The 16,718-nt window shown below is 48.4% G+C and overlaps 1 protein-coding gene across 1 annotated transcript in view; it reads left to right on the top strand.

Moving 5' to 3' along the window:
• Window positions 1-15,890, top strand: part of Prmt8 (protein arginine methyltransferase 8) — an 86,959-nt gene extending 71,069 nt beyond the window's left edge. The window contains exons 8-10 of the mRNA XM_078015389.1: window positions 4,528-4,678; window positions 14,133-14,254; window positions 14,991-15,890. Of these exons, the coding sequence (XP_077871515.1) occupies window positions 4,528-4,678; window positions 14,133-14,254; window positions 14,991-15,074 (357 nt within the window). The 3' untranslated portion in view covers window positions 15,075-15,890. The remainder of the gene's footprint in view (window positions 1-4,527; window positions 4,679-14,132; window positions 14,255-14,990) is intronic.
• Window positions 15,891-16,718: the final 828 nt, after the last annotated feature.

The raw sequence follows: 16,718 nt of genomic DNA, 5'->3' as shown, positions 1-16,718 counted from the left end.
TATATTACGTTGAACTGTATAAAACTACCGATATCTGAATTTTTTATGTGGAAGACATCAATTTCACATGGCTGAAATTAATCTTTAATTTAAACATATGGGTTCTTTCTGAAAGTATTCATCAGACACCTGACTCTTGTCTTGCTAAAACATACTTGCCCGCTCTGATGACATTTTTTTTTTTCCTGAAAGTGAAAGGAGGGACTGGAACATTCACAGTGAGATGGGGGTGGAGGGTGGGTCCAGGGCCGACAAGGGTGAGTTGAAGTTTCTGAAAGATTGATGCAAACTACTGCTTTGTCCCTTTGAGAAGTGTTCTCTCCTGCTGAGCATGGGCCTTTGCAGAACTATAGTCCATGATCTGGACTATCCCTTGGAACCTCAGGGGCAAATAAAATAGCAGAGCCTCATGCAGACCTCATCAGATGCCCTCCGTTGGTGACATCCTGCTTCAGAGGTTTGGCTTCGAGTCTAAGCCTGGGACTCTGCTTTTAGGGTTCCCACTGCTTTCTGAAGCAGCCTCTTCCTGTGGCAGGCAGGATTAACTGTGAGCCATTTCTTCCGACCAGCCCCTCTACCCTGAAGCCTCTCCACCTGGTGCCCGAACAAGAAAAGAAAGGCACCCCCCACCAAACACATACAAAAAGAAGCTCACCCACAGTGTAAGACATTTCTGTCAATTTTGTAGAACAGGTGGAAGTCCACGCGCACCATCACATTGGTCAAAACGACACATGGCAACTAGAGCCACCGTTAGGCATCTTCAGGCAATGGTTTCAGCTTGAGGATAAAATTCCTTCGATATTCTCCGACATCTGATGGATTTTTGCACTTGACTCCAGCCCCCATTGCAGGCGTGGCCCCTACACTTCCATTTTGGGTCCTGTTGGTTTCCTCATGGACTGGCCTGCTTCTTCCCACGGGGGCCTGTGTCCTTCCTCCTCCCACCTCTCAGCCCAGTACCAGCAAGGGCGCCTCCTGTGGTTGCCCCTGAGTGCATCCAGGGACAAAGCAGCCAGACTGATCATGGAGGGACAGGAGGGAGGGGGGTGTCTCTCACACACTCTTCATGAAACTAAGGGGCACTGATGGTGTCTCAGGAGGGGACATCTGTGATGCCATCCTGCCCCTCCCCCCGCCCCAGCCTCCCTTCCTGTTTTCTGAGGGGGACTGGCTGGCTGTGTCTGCTCCTGCGGCCAGGGGAGCCCTTCCATCAGCTCTCTTGCTAATGTGCTAAGCAGCGTCTGGCCCCACCTTTTGGGAAGATGCTTGCCCTTCTTCACACACTTAATTGCTATTTTCATCGTTATTAACATTGCCTAGTGTGACACTTTATTATAATTAAGACTCTGTTTTGACCAGACTTCTGCTTGGAGACATCCATTTGTAACATGATTTAGAGGCAGGACAGCGGCGGCCAGGGGCTCTTCTGAGTAATTTACTCCAGAGAAACCTCCGCTTGCTGGGGTTGCCTGAGGCCAAGGCAGTGGGTCTCCCTGGGGTCTCCAAGAGGCTGCTGCGTCTGTGGAAAGAAAGAAACCTTCCAGCAAAGGGCTCTGGGGATCAGAATAAGGGGGCTGATCTGAAACCTTTGGATCTGAAGGGGGATGGGCATGAACCCAGGGGCCTTTGTCCGCAAAGCCCAGCCGTGACTGATCCCACTCTTACAAGCGGCAGGACCCTCACTCCAGAGGACCAGCTGCCTCTGTAGTTGCCAGTTTAATGTATAGCTCCACTATTGTCCCCTTGAAGGCTTTTGTTCTGAGGAGGGGGGTTATTCAAATGCAAATGTCTTCAGGACTTAGTGAACACAGTCAGCTAAAGATTATGACAGCTGACATTTGGTTGATGGACTTTTGACTGCAAGAAAAAACTGGCTAGAAGTAGAGTTCCTACTGGATGGGGTGGTGTGTGTGTGTGTGTGTGTGTGTGTGTGTGTGTGTGTGTATGTGTGTGTGTGTGTGTGTCCTAAAAGCAATTAAGAAGTGAGGGGAGTCTAGAAGGAGAAAGTAACCAAGTCTAGCTGATAAGCCACAGGGAGTCATTGCAGATTGTGGATCCAGGGAGTAGCATCCTCTGAATGAACCTTAAGGAGTTTTGCTGGTTCATGGTTATGAGAGACCTGGGGAAGGAAGGAAAGACTTCAACAGGGAGATCTGTTCTGAGAAGATGCGTCCAACACACATTACTGTGTTTGGCGTGCTGTGTCACTCAACAAGGATGCCCAGGACAACGAGGGGCAGCTTCTGCATCTCAAGGGCAGGAATGAGGATAGAGGTGATGAGGCTTCGGAGATGAGCCAGAAGCCAGGCTGGGCTGGTGGCAGAGGGACCTAAACAGAAAGACGCCCAGGACCCTGGAGAGGACCTGGAGCCTGGCTGTCCCTGGCTGAGAAGGAGATAGAAAAATCACTGTGTGTGGACACTGCAAGCCAGGTGGACCACGATGGTGGCATTAATAACCATGAGGGTCACCCATGCTCACTCTAGCGCTCAGGAGCTGGAGGGAACTTGTGGATCATGTGTGGCTGGAGGGACAGTTAGCACCATGAAGGCCCATGGGTGCTGAGTCTATGAGGGTTTCCCAGACTGGGCCCTGGCCTGTACCGACAGGATGGCATGGGTGGCGGGGGGGCTTCTAGAAGTATGTTCCAAATGGAGAAGGAAGGGCTGATGTGGGTCAGCATCATGGTCAGCTGTGAAAGTGGTGGAACTCACCAGAGGAGAAAGGCCAGGAGGACAAGGGGTCCGAAACCATGACTTAGGAGAAATTGCCAACCAGGGACAATCCATGTTACAGAAGACACGGTTTAGGGGGCCTGTGTGAGTGGGAAGAGCCACTGGCCTTTTCTGTGGGTGGAAGTTGCAGAGACGGAGTGGGCTGTCTGGTTCTGAAGAGGGACCTCGTGGTTGGAGATGTCTGGATGTGGTGTGAGCTGCCCCGTGGGTGGGGAGTGCAGCACCCTAAAGGGTTCCGCAAACACCAGAGGGACACTGGCTGGGAATGCTGCAGAGGGATTTGGGATTCTTAGGTTGAATAAAGGGCTCTGCTCCAGGGGTCATGGCGTACAATCCCATCAACTTTTGCATGCCTGGCCAGGGCTCACCCTTCAATAGTTTTATCAGAACCCAGAAAACACAGTGCAACTTGTGCTGGAAAGTCAACTCACTGAGGGGCTACCACCTTCCCCAGGCCCTGCAATCCCACCCTCTTCACAACGGTCAGAGAGCTTCAGTTTCCCAGAGGCCTTCACGGCTGCTCAACCCAGGCCACAGCAGGACTCATATGATCAGCCATGACGGCTCTTCTCCCTCCTCTCTCCATCTCTGTGGATCCAGGACTTCTCTTTGCAGGTCCCAGGCAACTATGGATCTCTTTTTTTTTTCTTTATTTATCCTAGAAATATAGAGAGATAAAAGCTATTTTCTCAATGCTACTTTGTGTCTTCCTCCATCCTGCTTCTGGGTCTCAGGAGGACCCCTAGAACCAGGAAGCACACAGGTGTCTGTCTGGCTCTTAGAGAATTTTCAGGACAGTGGTTCTTGCTACACAAACATGACCTGTGGGGAGTTCTTCCTTGGGCCTCTCTAGAATCTGTCTGAATGCTTCTTGGGCTCCTGGTGGGGTCTCCCTGTCTCATGGCAGCCAGCAAACAACAAGTCTGCGTCCTCCACACTCAAAAGAACAGCACATGGTAGACTCGTCTCTCTATTACCCTTGCTCCCCACGCGAGATTGATTTCCAGTCACTTTCGGGCTGAAATTGTGAGAATTATTAGTTCTTTGTGTTCCACATTCCCTGGCCAGGCCTGAAAATTCTCGCTCTTATTTCTCCCTTTTATTTATTTTTTGAAAAACTGTCCAACCTTGTTATAAATGCTTGAGAGAACTTCCTTCAGTTCAGTCTGTGACTTTGTGAGCTGAGGCTTTGACTCCTGAGACAATGCTCAGTGTCTCCTATTACTGGGAGCTTGAATAGAAAAGAAAGAAAGGAAGAAGAAGAAAAAAAAAACAGGAAATAAATGGTCTGGTTCATGCCAATCCCTGGGAGAGCCTGATAAATCCAGACTGCTGTTTAGATTCAATAGGTCTGGGACCCCTCCCTGCCCCACTCAGAATTTGCTCCCAGGTGATATGGATGCTGACCATCTGGGGCCCACACTTTGAGGATAACTGGATGGAGGTAGTGTCTGGACCATGATCAGTTCAGGGGTTCATTGTCTAATGGACCCTTCTCTTCCCTGCCAGCCCCCTCCAGGGCCCATCTCCAGCAGATTTACCTCCCACATTCTGTTCCCCTCAGTTTTTAATTCAAGTCCATTTGTACCATTCCCTGAGCACCCTCCACCCTAGAATGGATGGAGGAGGTCACCGGGAGGGTGGAGGGTGGGCCTGGATTCACTCTAAGAATAATGACACCCCCAGAGAGGCCACTGCCCACAGTCTCTCTTGGAGTGAGTCAACTGACCAGGCCCTGGCCCTGGTGGAGGCCACACGTTTCCAGCGTTCTCTCCTGTCTGCACTGCAGGAGGTGGACATCTACACGGTGAAGACGGAGGAGCTATCGTTCACATCTGCGTTCTGCCTGCAGATACAGCGCAATGACTACGTCCACGCCCTGGTCACCTATTTTAATATTGAATTTACCAAGTGCCACAAGAAAATGGGGTTTTCCACAGGTGAGCTGTTTCTTGGTTCTCTCCTCCTCGGGGCTTCCCTGAAGCTTTGTGGGCAAGACCCAGTCTGGCCTCGACTGATGGAGAAGGTGTTTGGGGTTCAGGCAGGGGAGAAATGGCATGTCCCACACACTGGCTCCCCAAGGAGAAGGTAAACCAAATGTGGTTGATGCTCCCAGAGCTGAGAGCAAGCAAGGGGGAGGCAGGGGGAAACTTCTGAGGACCCCCAGAGACTCTTCCATTTTCATTTACTGAAGCATATTCTGTATGAGAGGTAAGGACCCAGGATTGAATGAGACTCCTCCAGCTCCACGGCAATGCCTCTGTTAGCATTCTACCGATCTCACTAGACTACAAACTGATCTCTTCTTCTCCCCTGTGCGTCTATCCCAATCCATCCTTCATTGAGTCCCTGGTTAAGTTCCCCAAAGATCATCTGTACTGTCTTAGTCTGTTTTCTGTTGCTGTCCCAACATACTTGAGACTGGATAATTTATAAAGACTAGAAATTTATTTGGTTCTGGAGGCTGCTAGGCAGTTCGAGAATATGGTGCTGGCATCTGCTGGGCTCTGATGAGGGCCTTGTGCTACATCACAACACGATAGAGGCAGCATGTGGTAAGTGAGCCAGTGTGGGGGGCGAGCTTGCCTTTATGACAAGCTGCTCCCCCAAAAGCCCGTGAATCCATCCAACTATGCATGGATCAATCCATTTGTGAGGGTAGAACCTTCCTGACCCAATCACTTCCCAAGGGCCCCCCACCCCCAACAGTGCTGCATCGGAGACCACATTTCCAACACAACAACTTCTGGGGGACAAAAATTCAAGGAGGCTTCTTGTGTCTCTGGGCTGTTGCCTCTGCAGACACCACTCCCTTGTGCATCCAGAGTGTGTCCCGGGGTGGGAGGGTCCCAGATCCCAAGGCTTTGCGATCCCCTTTCCTCCCATGTTGGGCTGTCAGAACGAGGTGCCACAGACCCTGGGGTGTGGGGATTAGACAGCAGATGTTTATTTTCTCACATTCTGGAAACTAGAACTCCAAGACCCAGGTGTCAGCAGGTTTGGCTCCTCCTGAGCCCCCTCTCCTTGGCTTGCGGATGGCTATCTTCTGACTGTATCCCACGTGGTGGTTCCTCATGCACCCTGGGATTTTGTTTGTGCATCCCAATCTTCTCCTTTTCTTCTTATTCTGTCTTTGTTTTGTTTTGCTTTTTTAAATCTTTATTTGTTCTCTTTAGTTATACATGACAGTAGAGTGTGTTTTGGCATACTATACATACATGGACTAGAATATCCCATTCTTGTGGTTGTGCATGATGAGGACTTTCACAGGTTGTGAGTTCCTATATGAACATAGGAAAGTTATGTCTGATTCATTCTACTGCCTTTCCCATTTCCACCATTCTCCCTTCCCCCCACTCTTCCCTGTCCAATCCAGTGAACCTCCCCTTCTGCCCCTTCACCACAGATGTCAGCATCTGCATATGGGAGAAAACATTTGAACTTTGGTTTTGGGGGACTGGCTTATTTCACTTAGCATGATAGTCTCCAGTTCCATCCATTTACTGAAAAATGCCATAATTTCATTTTTCTTTATGGCTGAGTAATATTTCATTGTGTATATATACCACATTTTCTTTACCCATTCATCTGTTGAAGTCTACCTAGTTGGTTCCATAGCTTAGCTATTGTGGATTGAGCTCCTATAAACACTGATGTGGATATGTCACTATAGTATGCTGATTTTAAGTCCTTTGGGTATATTCCCAGGAGTTGGGTAACTAGGTCAAATGGTGAGTCCATTCTAGGTTTTCTGAAGAATCTCCATTCTGCTTTATAGAGTGATTGCACCAATTTGCAGTCCCACCAGCAATATATGAGTGCGCCTTTTCCCCAACATCCTCACCAACATTTATTGTTACTTTTATTCTTGATAATAGCCATTCTGACTGAGATGAGATGCAGTTTTATTTTACATTTCTCTAATTGCTAGTGATGTTGAACATTTTTTTCATATATTTGTTGGCTGATTGTATTTCTTCTGTGAAGTATCTGCCTGTTTATTGATTGGGTTATTTGTTTTGTTGGTGTTACATTTTTTGAGTTCTTTATGTATCCAGGAGGTTATTGCTCTATCTGAGGTGCAGGTGACAAAGATTTTCTCCCATTCTGTAGGCTTTCTCTTCATGTTCCTAATCTCTTCTTATAAGGACAATAGACTATGTTAGGGTCCATGCTAAGGGCCCGTTTTAATTCAATCACCTCCTTAAAGGTCATATCTCTAAATAGAGTCACAGTCTGAGGGTCTGGGTGTTGGGACTTCAATATGGACATGAGTGGCTACGGTTCAGCTCACAGTACCTTCCCAGTCCCTACCTCCTTTCCTGGTCAACTCCACCACAGGCTTCACCTCTTGACAGCTCAGGTGTCACTTGGTCCTCGCCTTTCCTTCAGGTCAACTTTAGGAGTCTTTCTTAGGGCCCCTAACATCCCCTGTAAATGCCTGTTATGCCTCTGTTAAGAGTGGTACTTATGCACAGTAACATTAAGAAATTGGTTCAAAACAAGATAACACGTCAAGGAACAAATTCTCTGCCCCTTGTGTCCCGGCCCCTCCTCAGAGGCATATGTGATTAATGATTTCTTTCATGTCCTTCCAAAATACCTCAGTGGGTGCTCAAGCATGTAGGTATTTATACATACTGCTTTTGTGTTTTATTTTGAAGAAGTTATTAGACTCACAGGAAATTGCAATAATAATTCTGGGAGCTCTTCACCAGTTTCCCCCACTTGTGGCATTTTATTTAATCGTAACACAATATGAAAACGACATCCTTGAACAAACCACTGGTTGAGTCATCCTACCCATCCTGCCCTTTGCTACCTTTTTGTTGTTCGACAACATATCTTGGAGATATTTCCATAGCCTTTCTTTCCCTTTAAGCAACTCCATGGGATTCCATAGGGGAAGCCATTCTTTATTCAGCATTTCCATTCTTCTTGAGACTACCTGTCTCCCCGGAGTAGGAATCACATTCCATTCGTCTCTGCACTCCTGGCTTCTACAACACCATTGTATACGCATCTCTGTTACATGAGTCTAGGATGCTGTGCCTCTGCCTTTGTGTTCATAAGGGGACGGAAGTCTTCCTGGGACTAGAAGCCCATCCTCAGAGGATGGGTGAGTGTGTGTGCATCAGGGGAAGAGGAAGGGGAGTTGATTGGAGGATATGATTATGAACTTTCTGAAATCGGGATGATGAAGATTCTTTGTTTACCTGTGGATAGAGAAGCCAAGAGGCTTCCCTGATCTTTTCTAGAAATGCTTTTCCCAGAACCAGTCTTCCCCTAAATGGTCAAGGTTTTCTTGTCTGTATCAGCTTGTCTATGCTGGTGCCCTCCTGCCCTGGGGAAAGCCAGAACCTTCCCTGGTCTAGGAGGCCATCCTACAGCTGCTACCCTCCTTCGAGAGGGACTAGGGGAGTTCACCTTCTCAGTGGACAGCCAGGACAGAGAAGGAAGATTTTACTTGACCTTGAAGGATACATAAAGCTCAGTCCCAGTGACGGTGAGGGAGTGGAGATAGTGAGAGAGCTGAGGACGAGCGTGCTGGAGGACCATGGCTGTGGTCAGGGACACAGTGTTGGGATCTGCCCAGGGCCTGCCCTGCTGCAGGTGATGAGAAAGTCAGTAGATGAAGCCACTCTGGAAAAAGGTGTGGGTTTCTAAAGCCTGGCTCTAGCTCTGTAGCACTCAGCAAGGTTTGCTTCCCTTTGAAATGATCTCTTCTCCAATCCAAGCAGTCTCTTGGCTCTGTGGGTGGCAGGGATAACATTCCCAGTGGCCCATGTGGTGGAGGCTTGGTGAAACTGGAGTCCAGAGTCTGGGCTTCCTGATAGTGAGGATTTGTCCCAAAGATGAGGTCTAACCCATGGCTCATTTTCTTCCTATTTGTTAGCCACACCCCTACCACCCTCCCACATAAACTCACGGACTGTGGTCTAAATCCAGGTGAAAGCCTGCTCCAGTGTCTGTCTTTTGGTGGTAACAGGGTGCACAGAATTTCATAAAGTTAGGCTATAAGACATTTGGAACCCCTGCAAGTCCTCTGCTCCTATGCCTTGGTGTAGTGTGGCCCATGGACCAGCAGCCTCAGCATCACCAGAGAGCGCGTAAGGCCTCACTTCAGACCCACTCACTCAGAAACTCTGGGGTGGGGTCCAGCAATCTGGCTCTTAACAAGACTTCTAGTTAGTTGCAGTGTCTGCTCAAGTTTGGGAACCACTGTCTTTGTGAAAGACTGTCCTCCATAATGTGGTTGAGAATGAGACCAATGTGCAGCCCCTCTGGAAAGGCGATTCTGTCTCCTCTGCACTCACTGAGACTTTGTGCTTTTGGAATAGACACAGTTTACTTTTGCCTACAGCAATCTGGAGTGGGTAGACATCAGGGGGAGTATTTGTTTGGCTGCTTTCTCAGCCAACTTGGGGTGTGAGTGTGGGGTTTGTATCCAGTATGCAGCTGCATTCTGTACTGGATCATTTGTGTTGGACAGTGGGCTCTACTCAGACATCTGCCCTCTGACCACTGACCAAGCAATTCCTTTTTGTTTTTGAGGATCTCAGATGCACAGAATTAGATTAACCCTGGTTCTTGGTTTATGACACACAGCCATCATTGGACCATGCCTGGGTCACTTTTTAAAAAAATATTTATTATTATTTTTTTAGTTGTAGGTGGACACAGTATCCTTATTTTATTTTTATGTGGTGCTGAGGATGGAACCCAGGGCTTCACACATGCTAGGCGAGCACTCTACTGCTGAGCCACCATCCCAGCCCACCTGGGTCACTTTTTGCTTATTTATTTTTTAATATCACCAACACTCATGAACTCACCACCTAACTAAAAAGCTAGGATGTCAATAAAGTAGCGTTAACTAGAATGCAAGTAGTAACTAGCAATAAATTTATTATTTCTATCAGAATGTAACTCTGTTAGTGATTAAACAATAAATAATCACTAAACTATAAATATCAACTAGAAATACATTGTTAATAAATATGATTATATTTCTAATCAATGTTAATTAATAGCCATCTTGTTATGATAATATAATACTATTAATAATATTAATAATAATAATAGTTATCTAACTCCTTGTGAGCCCACAGAACTCAGTGACTTAAATGTTGTATCAACACCTCTGCACCTACCTAGTATGCTTCACTTCTATCCTCTTCTCCTTTATATGGCCTTCAGTTGAACATTATCCTGCATTTTGTGTTCCTTATTCCCTTGCTATTTTTAATGTTTTATCACCAGTATGAATCTGCCTAAACAAAGTATTTTTTTGGTCTCCGTTGTTTTTGAATTTCATGCAAATCAGAACCTGCTGATGGGACCCCTCCCCCACAACGGCTGACTGAGTTGTTCAGCCCAGCCCAGGCGCAGCTGGCTCTGGGGGGCCCATTCCAAAGCACATCACATATTGTGCAGCCTGAAAATGATCCCTGTTAATGGCTCCGGCATCTCTGCAGCTCTGGCAGAAGCTGTCACAAATAGGCACAGGCACCCAGGCTTCCAGACTCTGCCAGCCAGCAGGCAGAGCTGTCCCCACCCCCTTGGACACATCTTCAGTGGGGCGGGGGTAGGAAACGGGCACTGGGAACCCTTGGGGCTTCTGTTCAATCCAGGAAAACTGTGTAGTAGGTGGAAGGCAGTAGGCCAGGTGAAAGCAGGCTTGGTTTCAAGACCTGCTTTTCCTGGAAAAATCTTCAAGATGGGCTGACCATTCATTGGAGATGTCCTTGAATTAGTTACTTTCTGGCTCTTGGACTTAAGCAGCCCAGCTCCAGCTTTGCCATCCTGTGACATTGGGTTATTTTCTTAGGTCAAAGAAACTTCTTGGTACATGGTAGTTCTTTAAAAGCTATGTGAATTCCCTAGGGAATATAATTCCAAATTTACAACTAGGAAAGTTATTATATTTCAGAAAGAAATTTCAGCCACTTAGTCATGGGGAATCAAGTTTCCCTTTCCAAAAGCACCAGGAAAAATCTAATGAGAGCCCCCTGCCACAGCTTCCTCTATTTCCAACTCTGTCCTTCATGCTGTGTCTCTCACTGTCCACCGGACTGTCTCGTCAGGCTGTAGGGCCTGCAGGGGTGAGGGGCATGCAAAGCTCTGTTCATTTTGGTTGCTGTTCCCCCGCCCCACTGAGGATGTGTCCAAGGGGGTGGGGAGCTGGCACATAAGTTTCCTAAACAAAGATCTACTGAGTGAACGAATCTGTGCATTCGCACTTGGGGTGCTATGGACAGTACTGATCACATTTGCTTCAAAATACAGGACACACATTGTCCAGAATCTAGAACCCAGAGAGACTGAGGGGGAGGAGGCTCGAGAGAGGGAGAAAAGTGGAGGCAGGCAGGTGGAGCCAGAATATTTCCAAGAGGAAGGCTTTGCCACGCTAGGGAAAGCTGAAAGCCAGTACCATCTCCAGAGTTGCAGTTGGGGTAGGGGAGAGAGGCAAGGTTTGTCACTCACATGGAGAGCTCTAGATGTCATCAACAGCCCTGTGCTGGGTGCTTACCCTTTTGCTATGCAGCAGCATTCCAGATCCTTCCCAGGATATTCTAGGCTGCTCGAATGAGGGAGCTTACCTTTGCAGACCAGAGCCACAGTTGATGGACGAACAAAATTACATACCACTTTATGTAGTGATTAAATAATTACCAGATGCAATGGCTTAGTGATATCCTAAACGCAAGCCTAATATGTTATAGGTAGGCTAACTTTATAATTTATCTTTCAATTAAGGACGCTTCTGCAAATAAAAGGGAGAGCTATTAATAATTATGCCAGGAAAACAGACATAAACTGGGACTGTCCTCGGCACTGCAGGAGACTGGGTCACCCTTAGCATATGATGCTTCCCCCTTCTCCTCTCATCTCATCCTCACACTGCCTCAAGGAACAAGTATCATGTCCCATATTCCACAGATGTAGAACATGAGCCCCAGTCTGTGGCAGGTCTGTGGCAAAGTAAAGACTGGAAACAGGGCTGATGGTCGCCTAATTAAATGTCTTTCCTACAGTGATTCAGTCCTGGCTGTGTGTCCACACTACCTGGGGGGAGGTTTTATGTCTTGGCAAGCTGTCCCCTCACCCTCCTCCCTAGAGTTACTGTATTGCCATCTCTTGGAATAGATTCAAACATCCAGATTCTAAATTTTACTGAATACTTTGATGGAGAAATAGGATTCAGAAAACTGGTTTAGACAATTAGCCCATGGCTAAGGGACCCACCGTGGAAATAGATATTTGGGGGAAATCTCTAACCTTTTGGTGTTGATGTTGATAGAAAAATAATTTTCTTCCAATCTGGAGCTGGTGTGTGTGTGTGTGTGTGTGTGTGTGTGTGTGTGTGTGTGTGTGTTTGTTTTTTTGTTTTTTTTTTTTTAGGCCACCTTCCGATTCAGACTTCTGGGTTCACTGGCCAGCAATTCTGAGCCAGTGACGTCTTGGTTTCTCAGAAAGCATCTGATTGGGTGACAGAAAGAGGCTGCTTGAGTCCCCTTGCCTGAAGGTCTTTAGGAAAAAGAGACACCTGTCTGAGCTGGTGTAGGTGGGAGTGGGGGCGAGAGTGCTGTCAGTCATACACTGACATGCTCCACAGACAACCAGAAGCCATCTTTTGACAATTTATTTAGAGGTCGTTGGCAGGGAAGTGTGCTGGGAGCAGGTGGACTTGTCCACGGCAGCAGTATGTGGGAGGCTGGGCAGGCTGGGTGCGTGTGAGGACCCAGGGTCTGAGACGCACAGGTTGCACATTTAAGGTACTCCTTCTCCTTCCAAGTGCACAGACTGTGCTTTCTCCCCGTGACCTTGAGTTTACATTGATTTCCAAATGAGCACTTTGAAGGCTGCAGGAGTCTATCCAAACCACTGACATTTGATCAAGCCAGTTCACTGCAGAGGGCAGAGAGAGACTCTTTACCACCATTAACAGAGATCTCAGGGTTTGGAAAGATCTTAGAGGTCACCTGGTCTGAGCTGGTATGTGATGACTGCACTCACTCAGGGTGGTCCTGTGAGCCCCTCCCGGGCTGGGCCTTAGGTAGCTGGTGTGATTGTGAGACAGCTCTGATTCTTCCTGGTGAACTGGAAATCTGCCTTCCAGTAATTCCTGGTGACTAGCCTTTGTTCTGCCCCAAGGCCATATAGCCACATATAAAGCCTCTCTATGTGGCACCTTTTGACAAGTTTGAAAGGCCTTCATCGGGTCTCCCCAAGTCTTGTCATCTCTGGCACAAGATGACAAAGAGGAAGGTGGCAGAGGAGAGCAATAGCCTTGGACAAGGACCTCGCTGTAAAGCGAGTTCTTCTACAATCCATAGATTCCCAGCATCACTGACCATCTCAGGGTACGTCGAAGCAACACAGGGATCTGCTTTTTGGGTTCCTGCCATCGTCCATTTATTTAAAACTTACGACTGAATATCGTGGCAGGCACTGAGGATGTGATCATCAGCAGGGCTGGCATGTCCCTGCTTTCACGGGGACTGTGGCTTGTGGAAGAGGCAAATGAGTGGTGGAGGGGGAGGCATTTGGACTGTGATGACTTCAGCTCAGGGAGTGTCCAGAGAAGGCTGACCACAAGGGATGAGGGAAAAGGAGGAGAAGAATGTTCCAGAGTCAGCTGCTGCAAAAAGATGATGATGTCTCCAAAGGCAGGACCCTCATGCTTAGCTGGAGAATATGCCATGTGCTGAGGGGGTTCAGTGGATAATATTGGGGTGCTGTGGGCATCGTGGTGGCTGCGGAGCATGTGGGATATATGAACTATGCACCAGTGGGTGGAAGCTGTGGAGTGAGAATCATCCCTTGTTTCTTTCTAGTCCAATAAGGAAGGCACAGCTGGGACCCCACAGTAGCCCTGGACCAGGGTGGGGCTCAGTTCCAGGACACAGAGTCACAGGCAGGGAAAGCTATTGAGGACTGAGGATCAAGTACATGGGATGTCAAAGGAATCAGGAAGCTGGTTTAGCCATGGAGTTTGCATAAATGATGCCATTTGAGGGGAGATGGGGGGCCGACTACACAAATTTTCCCCCACATTATTTGAAAGTCTGAACTCTGTTGAACTAATTAAAACAGCGGCGTGGTGAATTCATTGGCGCTAATGAGGTTCGTTGATGAGAGGGCATTCATCATGCACCCTTGGTATGAACTTGTAACATCAGCTTCTCTCTCCGCTGATCCGTGGTTGTGAACAACAGCCCTGCAGGGGTGGGGACTTGAAGGGAAGAGAGGGCATTGGGGCTGAGTGGGGCGTTCTGGTGGGGGCTCAGACTGGGCATCTGACTCCACAAGATCGTCAGTGAGTCCCATGGGAAGCCTCGCCGCCCTTCTACAGACATAACCTCTGACTCCTCCTTCTTCACCCCTCAGCCCCTGATGCTCCCTACACCCACTGGAAGCAGACCGTCTTCTACTTGGAAGATTACCTCACTGTCCGGAGGGGGGAGGAAATCTATGGAACCATATCCATGAAGCCAAATGCCAAAAACGTGGTGAGTGCTGAGGAGCCTGGTGTGGCCAGGGTCACCAAGGAGAAAGGTCCTAGGGAGCCCCCAGGACTCACTCTCCCAGGATCAAACGTCATGTGTACAACTGGAAAAGTTCCCAAGGGAGGCAGTAGCTGGCCACCTTTGGGGGTGAATGCTATTGGGCATAATGGAAGGACTCCCACCTTCACTCTTCAAAATCGGGCAACCAGGAGCCTTCTCTAGGTTCCCCCTGGACTCTCAGCCTTGAGGGCAGCTCCCTGCCCTTCACATGAGGTGCTTTGAGGATGGACTCTGTCGAATGACTGGGTTCTGCCTTGGTTAGGATGAGCTGGGCCAGGAAATAACAGTTTCTGGGGTCTGGACGACATTTGGTTTGTATTTCTTCATCTGGCTTGGTAGATCGGACACCAGTTCTTCTTGAGTAACCCCAAGTCTACAGACTACTTGGAGGGTTATGGCATAGAACATTCAAGCACTCCCCCCCACACTGCCCCATTTTTTTCCCAGGATGAAATCTGAGAGAACATTTTTACACTAGAACAGATAGGATTTAGGTTAGAAATCAAAGAACTTCCTATGAGAATAATGAGGCACCAGAATAGATCCTGAGGACGGTTCACGGAGAGGCCCTAGCTAGAAACCCTTAAGAAGCCCCAGACTGCCCACCCGCCCGGCACCAGGAGGAGGGCTCACTTCCCTACCCAAGCTAACGCGGCAACCCCTTGCCCTTTCTTTGCAGCGAGACCTCGATTTCACAGTGGACTTGGATTTTAAGGGACAGCTGTGTGAAACATCTGTATCTAATGACTACAAAATGCGTTAGCACATGTGGGAAAGCGCAGAGAACGAGCGGGAAAAGGAACTCTCACCTCGATCTGCCGCGCTGTCCCCAGGAACACTGTTCGCAGGACTACACACTCGAAAACCAGAGCTTTCAATTCTGCCTTGAAGATCGGTGGACTCACCAGGGCTCCCGTGGGCCCCGCCATGGACGGAAGGCCTCCAGCTCCTCCGCTCTGCCCTGGGAGCCTGCCACAAAGGCTTTTTTTCGTCGCCCACAAAGAGCAACCTCATGCGCTGTGGCTGGGCCCTGAGGATGGAAAAGCCCCTGTGTCCTCCCCATCGTCCTCCTAAACTGTGACTCTGGATCTTCCAAGTTTTGCATGCTGCAGGCATCTAGGACAGATTGCTTCCACTAGAACCTGGAGACTAGTGTCTTTGATAGCATAAGCCAGATTATCTGTCTGTGCGGTGGTGTGTGTGTGCGCGTGCGTGTGTGTGCACAGCATATATATATTAGTTTATTTGCCCACAAACACTGTTGTATATGCATGCATATACAACCAAGTGGGTATACTTCCGTGTTCATCCAGAGGGGTGTGTGCGTGCGTGTGTGCGTGCGCCTGGGTGTGTGCGCGTACCATATATATTACTCTCAGAGGAGATTCTGTTGCTTTCGAATAGGAATTTGTTTTGTGATTAGTTCTCCCCTTCCCTACCCCTTAACAGATGTTATGCAGCTATGAAAAATTCTCTGTACTAGCTCTGGTCTCCTTTGGACTAGACAGTGGCTCCGAACCCTGAGCACAGTACCACGGGCCCCGTGGGCACTCAATAAACACATATGAGAACGAAACAATGGTACGTCTGTGTTCCTGGTGCTCTGGAGGGGTGGGGAGGGCTGGGTGTGGGGAGCCAGAAGTCACAGTGGAGGGGAAAATTAAAGGTGACAGCCTCCTCCACAAGTGACTGTGTTTACCCTCCGAAGGAAAGTGCCACAGCAGTAGCAGCCCAGAAGTCAGAGCCAGGTCTGAGAGCATCTTTCCTGCATACTGCAAGGTCCTGCCCCGGGCTGGGAGGCCAGGGTTGGGGGAACAGGAGCTGACTGAGAGTGCGCCCCAATGGGAAGCTACCGATAGCCTGGGAGCTATGTGTGGCCTAAAGACCTGTTGGGAAAACTGCCAGCCTTGGTCTCAGTGTGGGATCAGAATCTCCATAGGAGATGGACGGATCCCATACTTTGCCAGGCGTGGTGGAATATTCGGATTTGGTTTGTTTTTAGGTTATTCATTAATTTCCTAGACCATCGGTCTCATCTATGTCATTTCCCCTGGGAGAGTCATTCCTGGTGCTGGGGAGGAAAGAGGGTCATTTAGAAATGGTGGGAGGAGCCGAGGGGACTGAGAAATCTTGTCAAGGAACTGTTCAGGATGATCTGCTGACAGGGTGGAGCGCAGGGGCTGCTGACAGGCAGCACATCCTAGCACTAGCTCGACTCCCATGGACCACCAGGCTGCAGAACCTCTGAACTCCCCAGGAGATGCCAACATTTTCTCTTTATTTTTCTTCTTCTTTTATTGGTTCTTTTTAGTTATACATAACACTAGGATTATTTGGACATAATTATAAAGGTATGGAATGGAATTTGCTCTAGCTCAGTCCCCAGTGTTTCCCCTCTCTCCCCCCA

Source organism: Ictidomys tridecemlineatus, chromosome 6 (assembly GCF_052094955.1).
Source record: "Ictidomys tridecemlineatus isolate mIctTri1 chromosome 6, mIctTri1.hap1, whole genome shotgun sequence".
NCBI lineage: Eukaryota > Metazoa > Chordata > Mammalia > Rodentia > Sciuridae > Ictidomys > Ictidomys tridecemlineatus.
The sequence above is the reverse complement of the archived record's forward strand: the minus strand, read 5'-3'. Positions and strand labels throughout refer to the sequence as shown.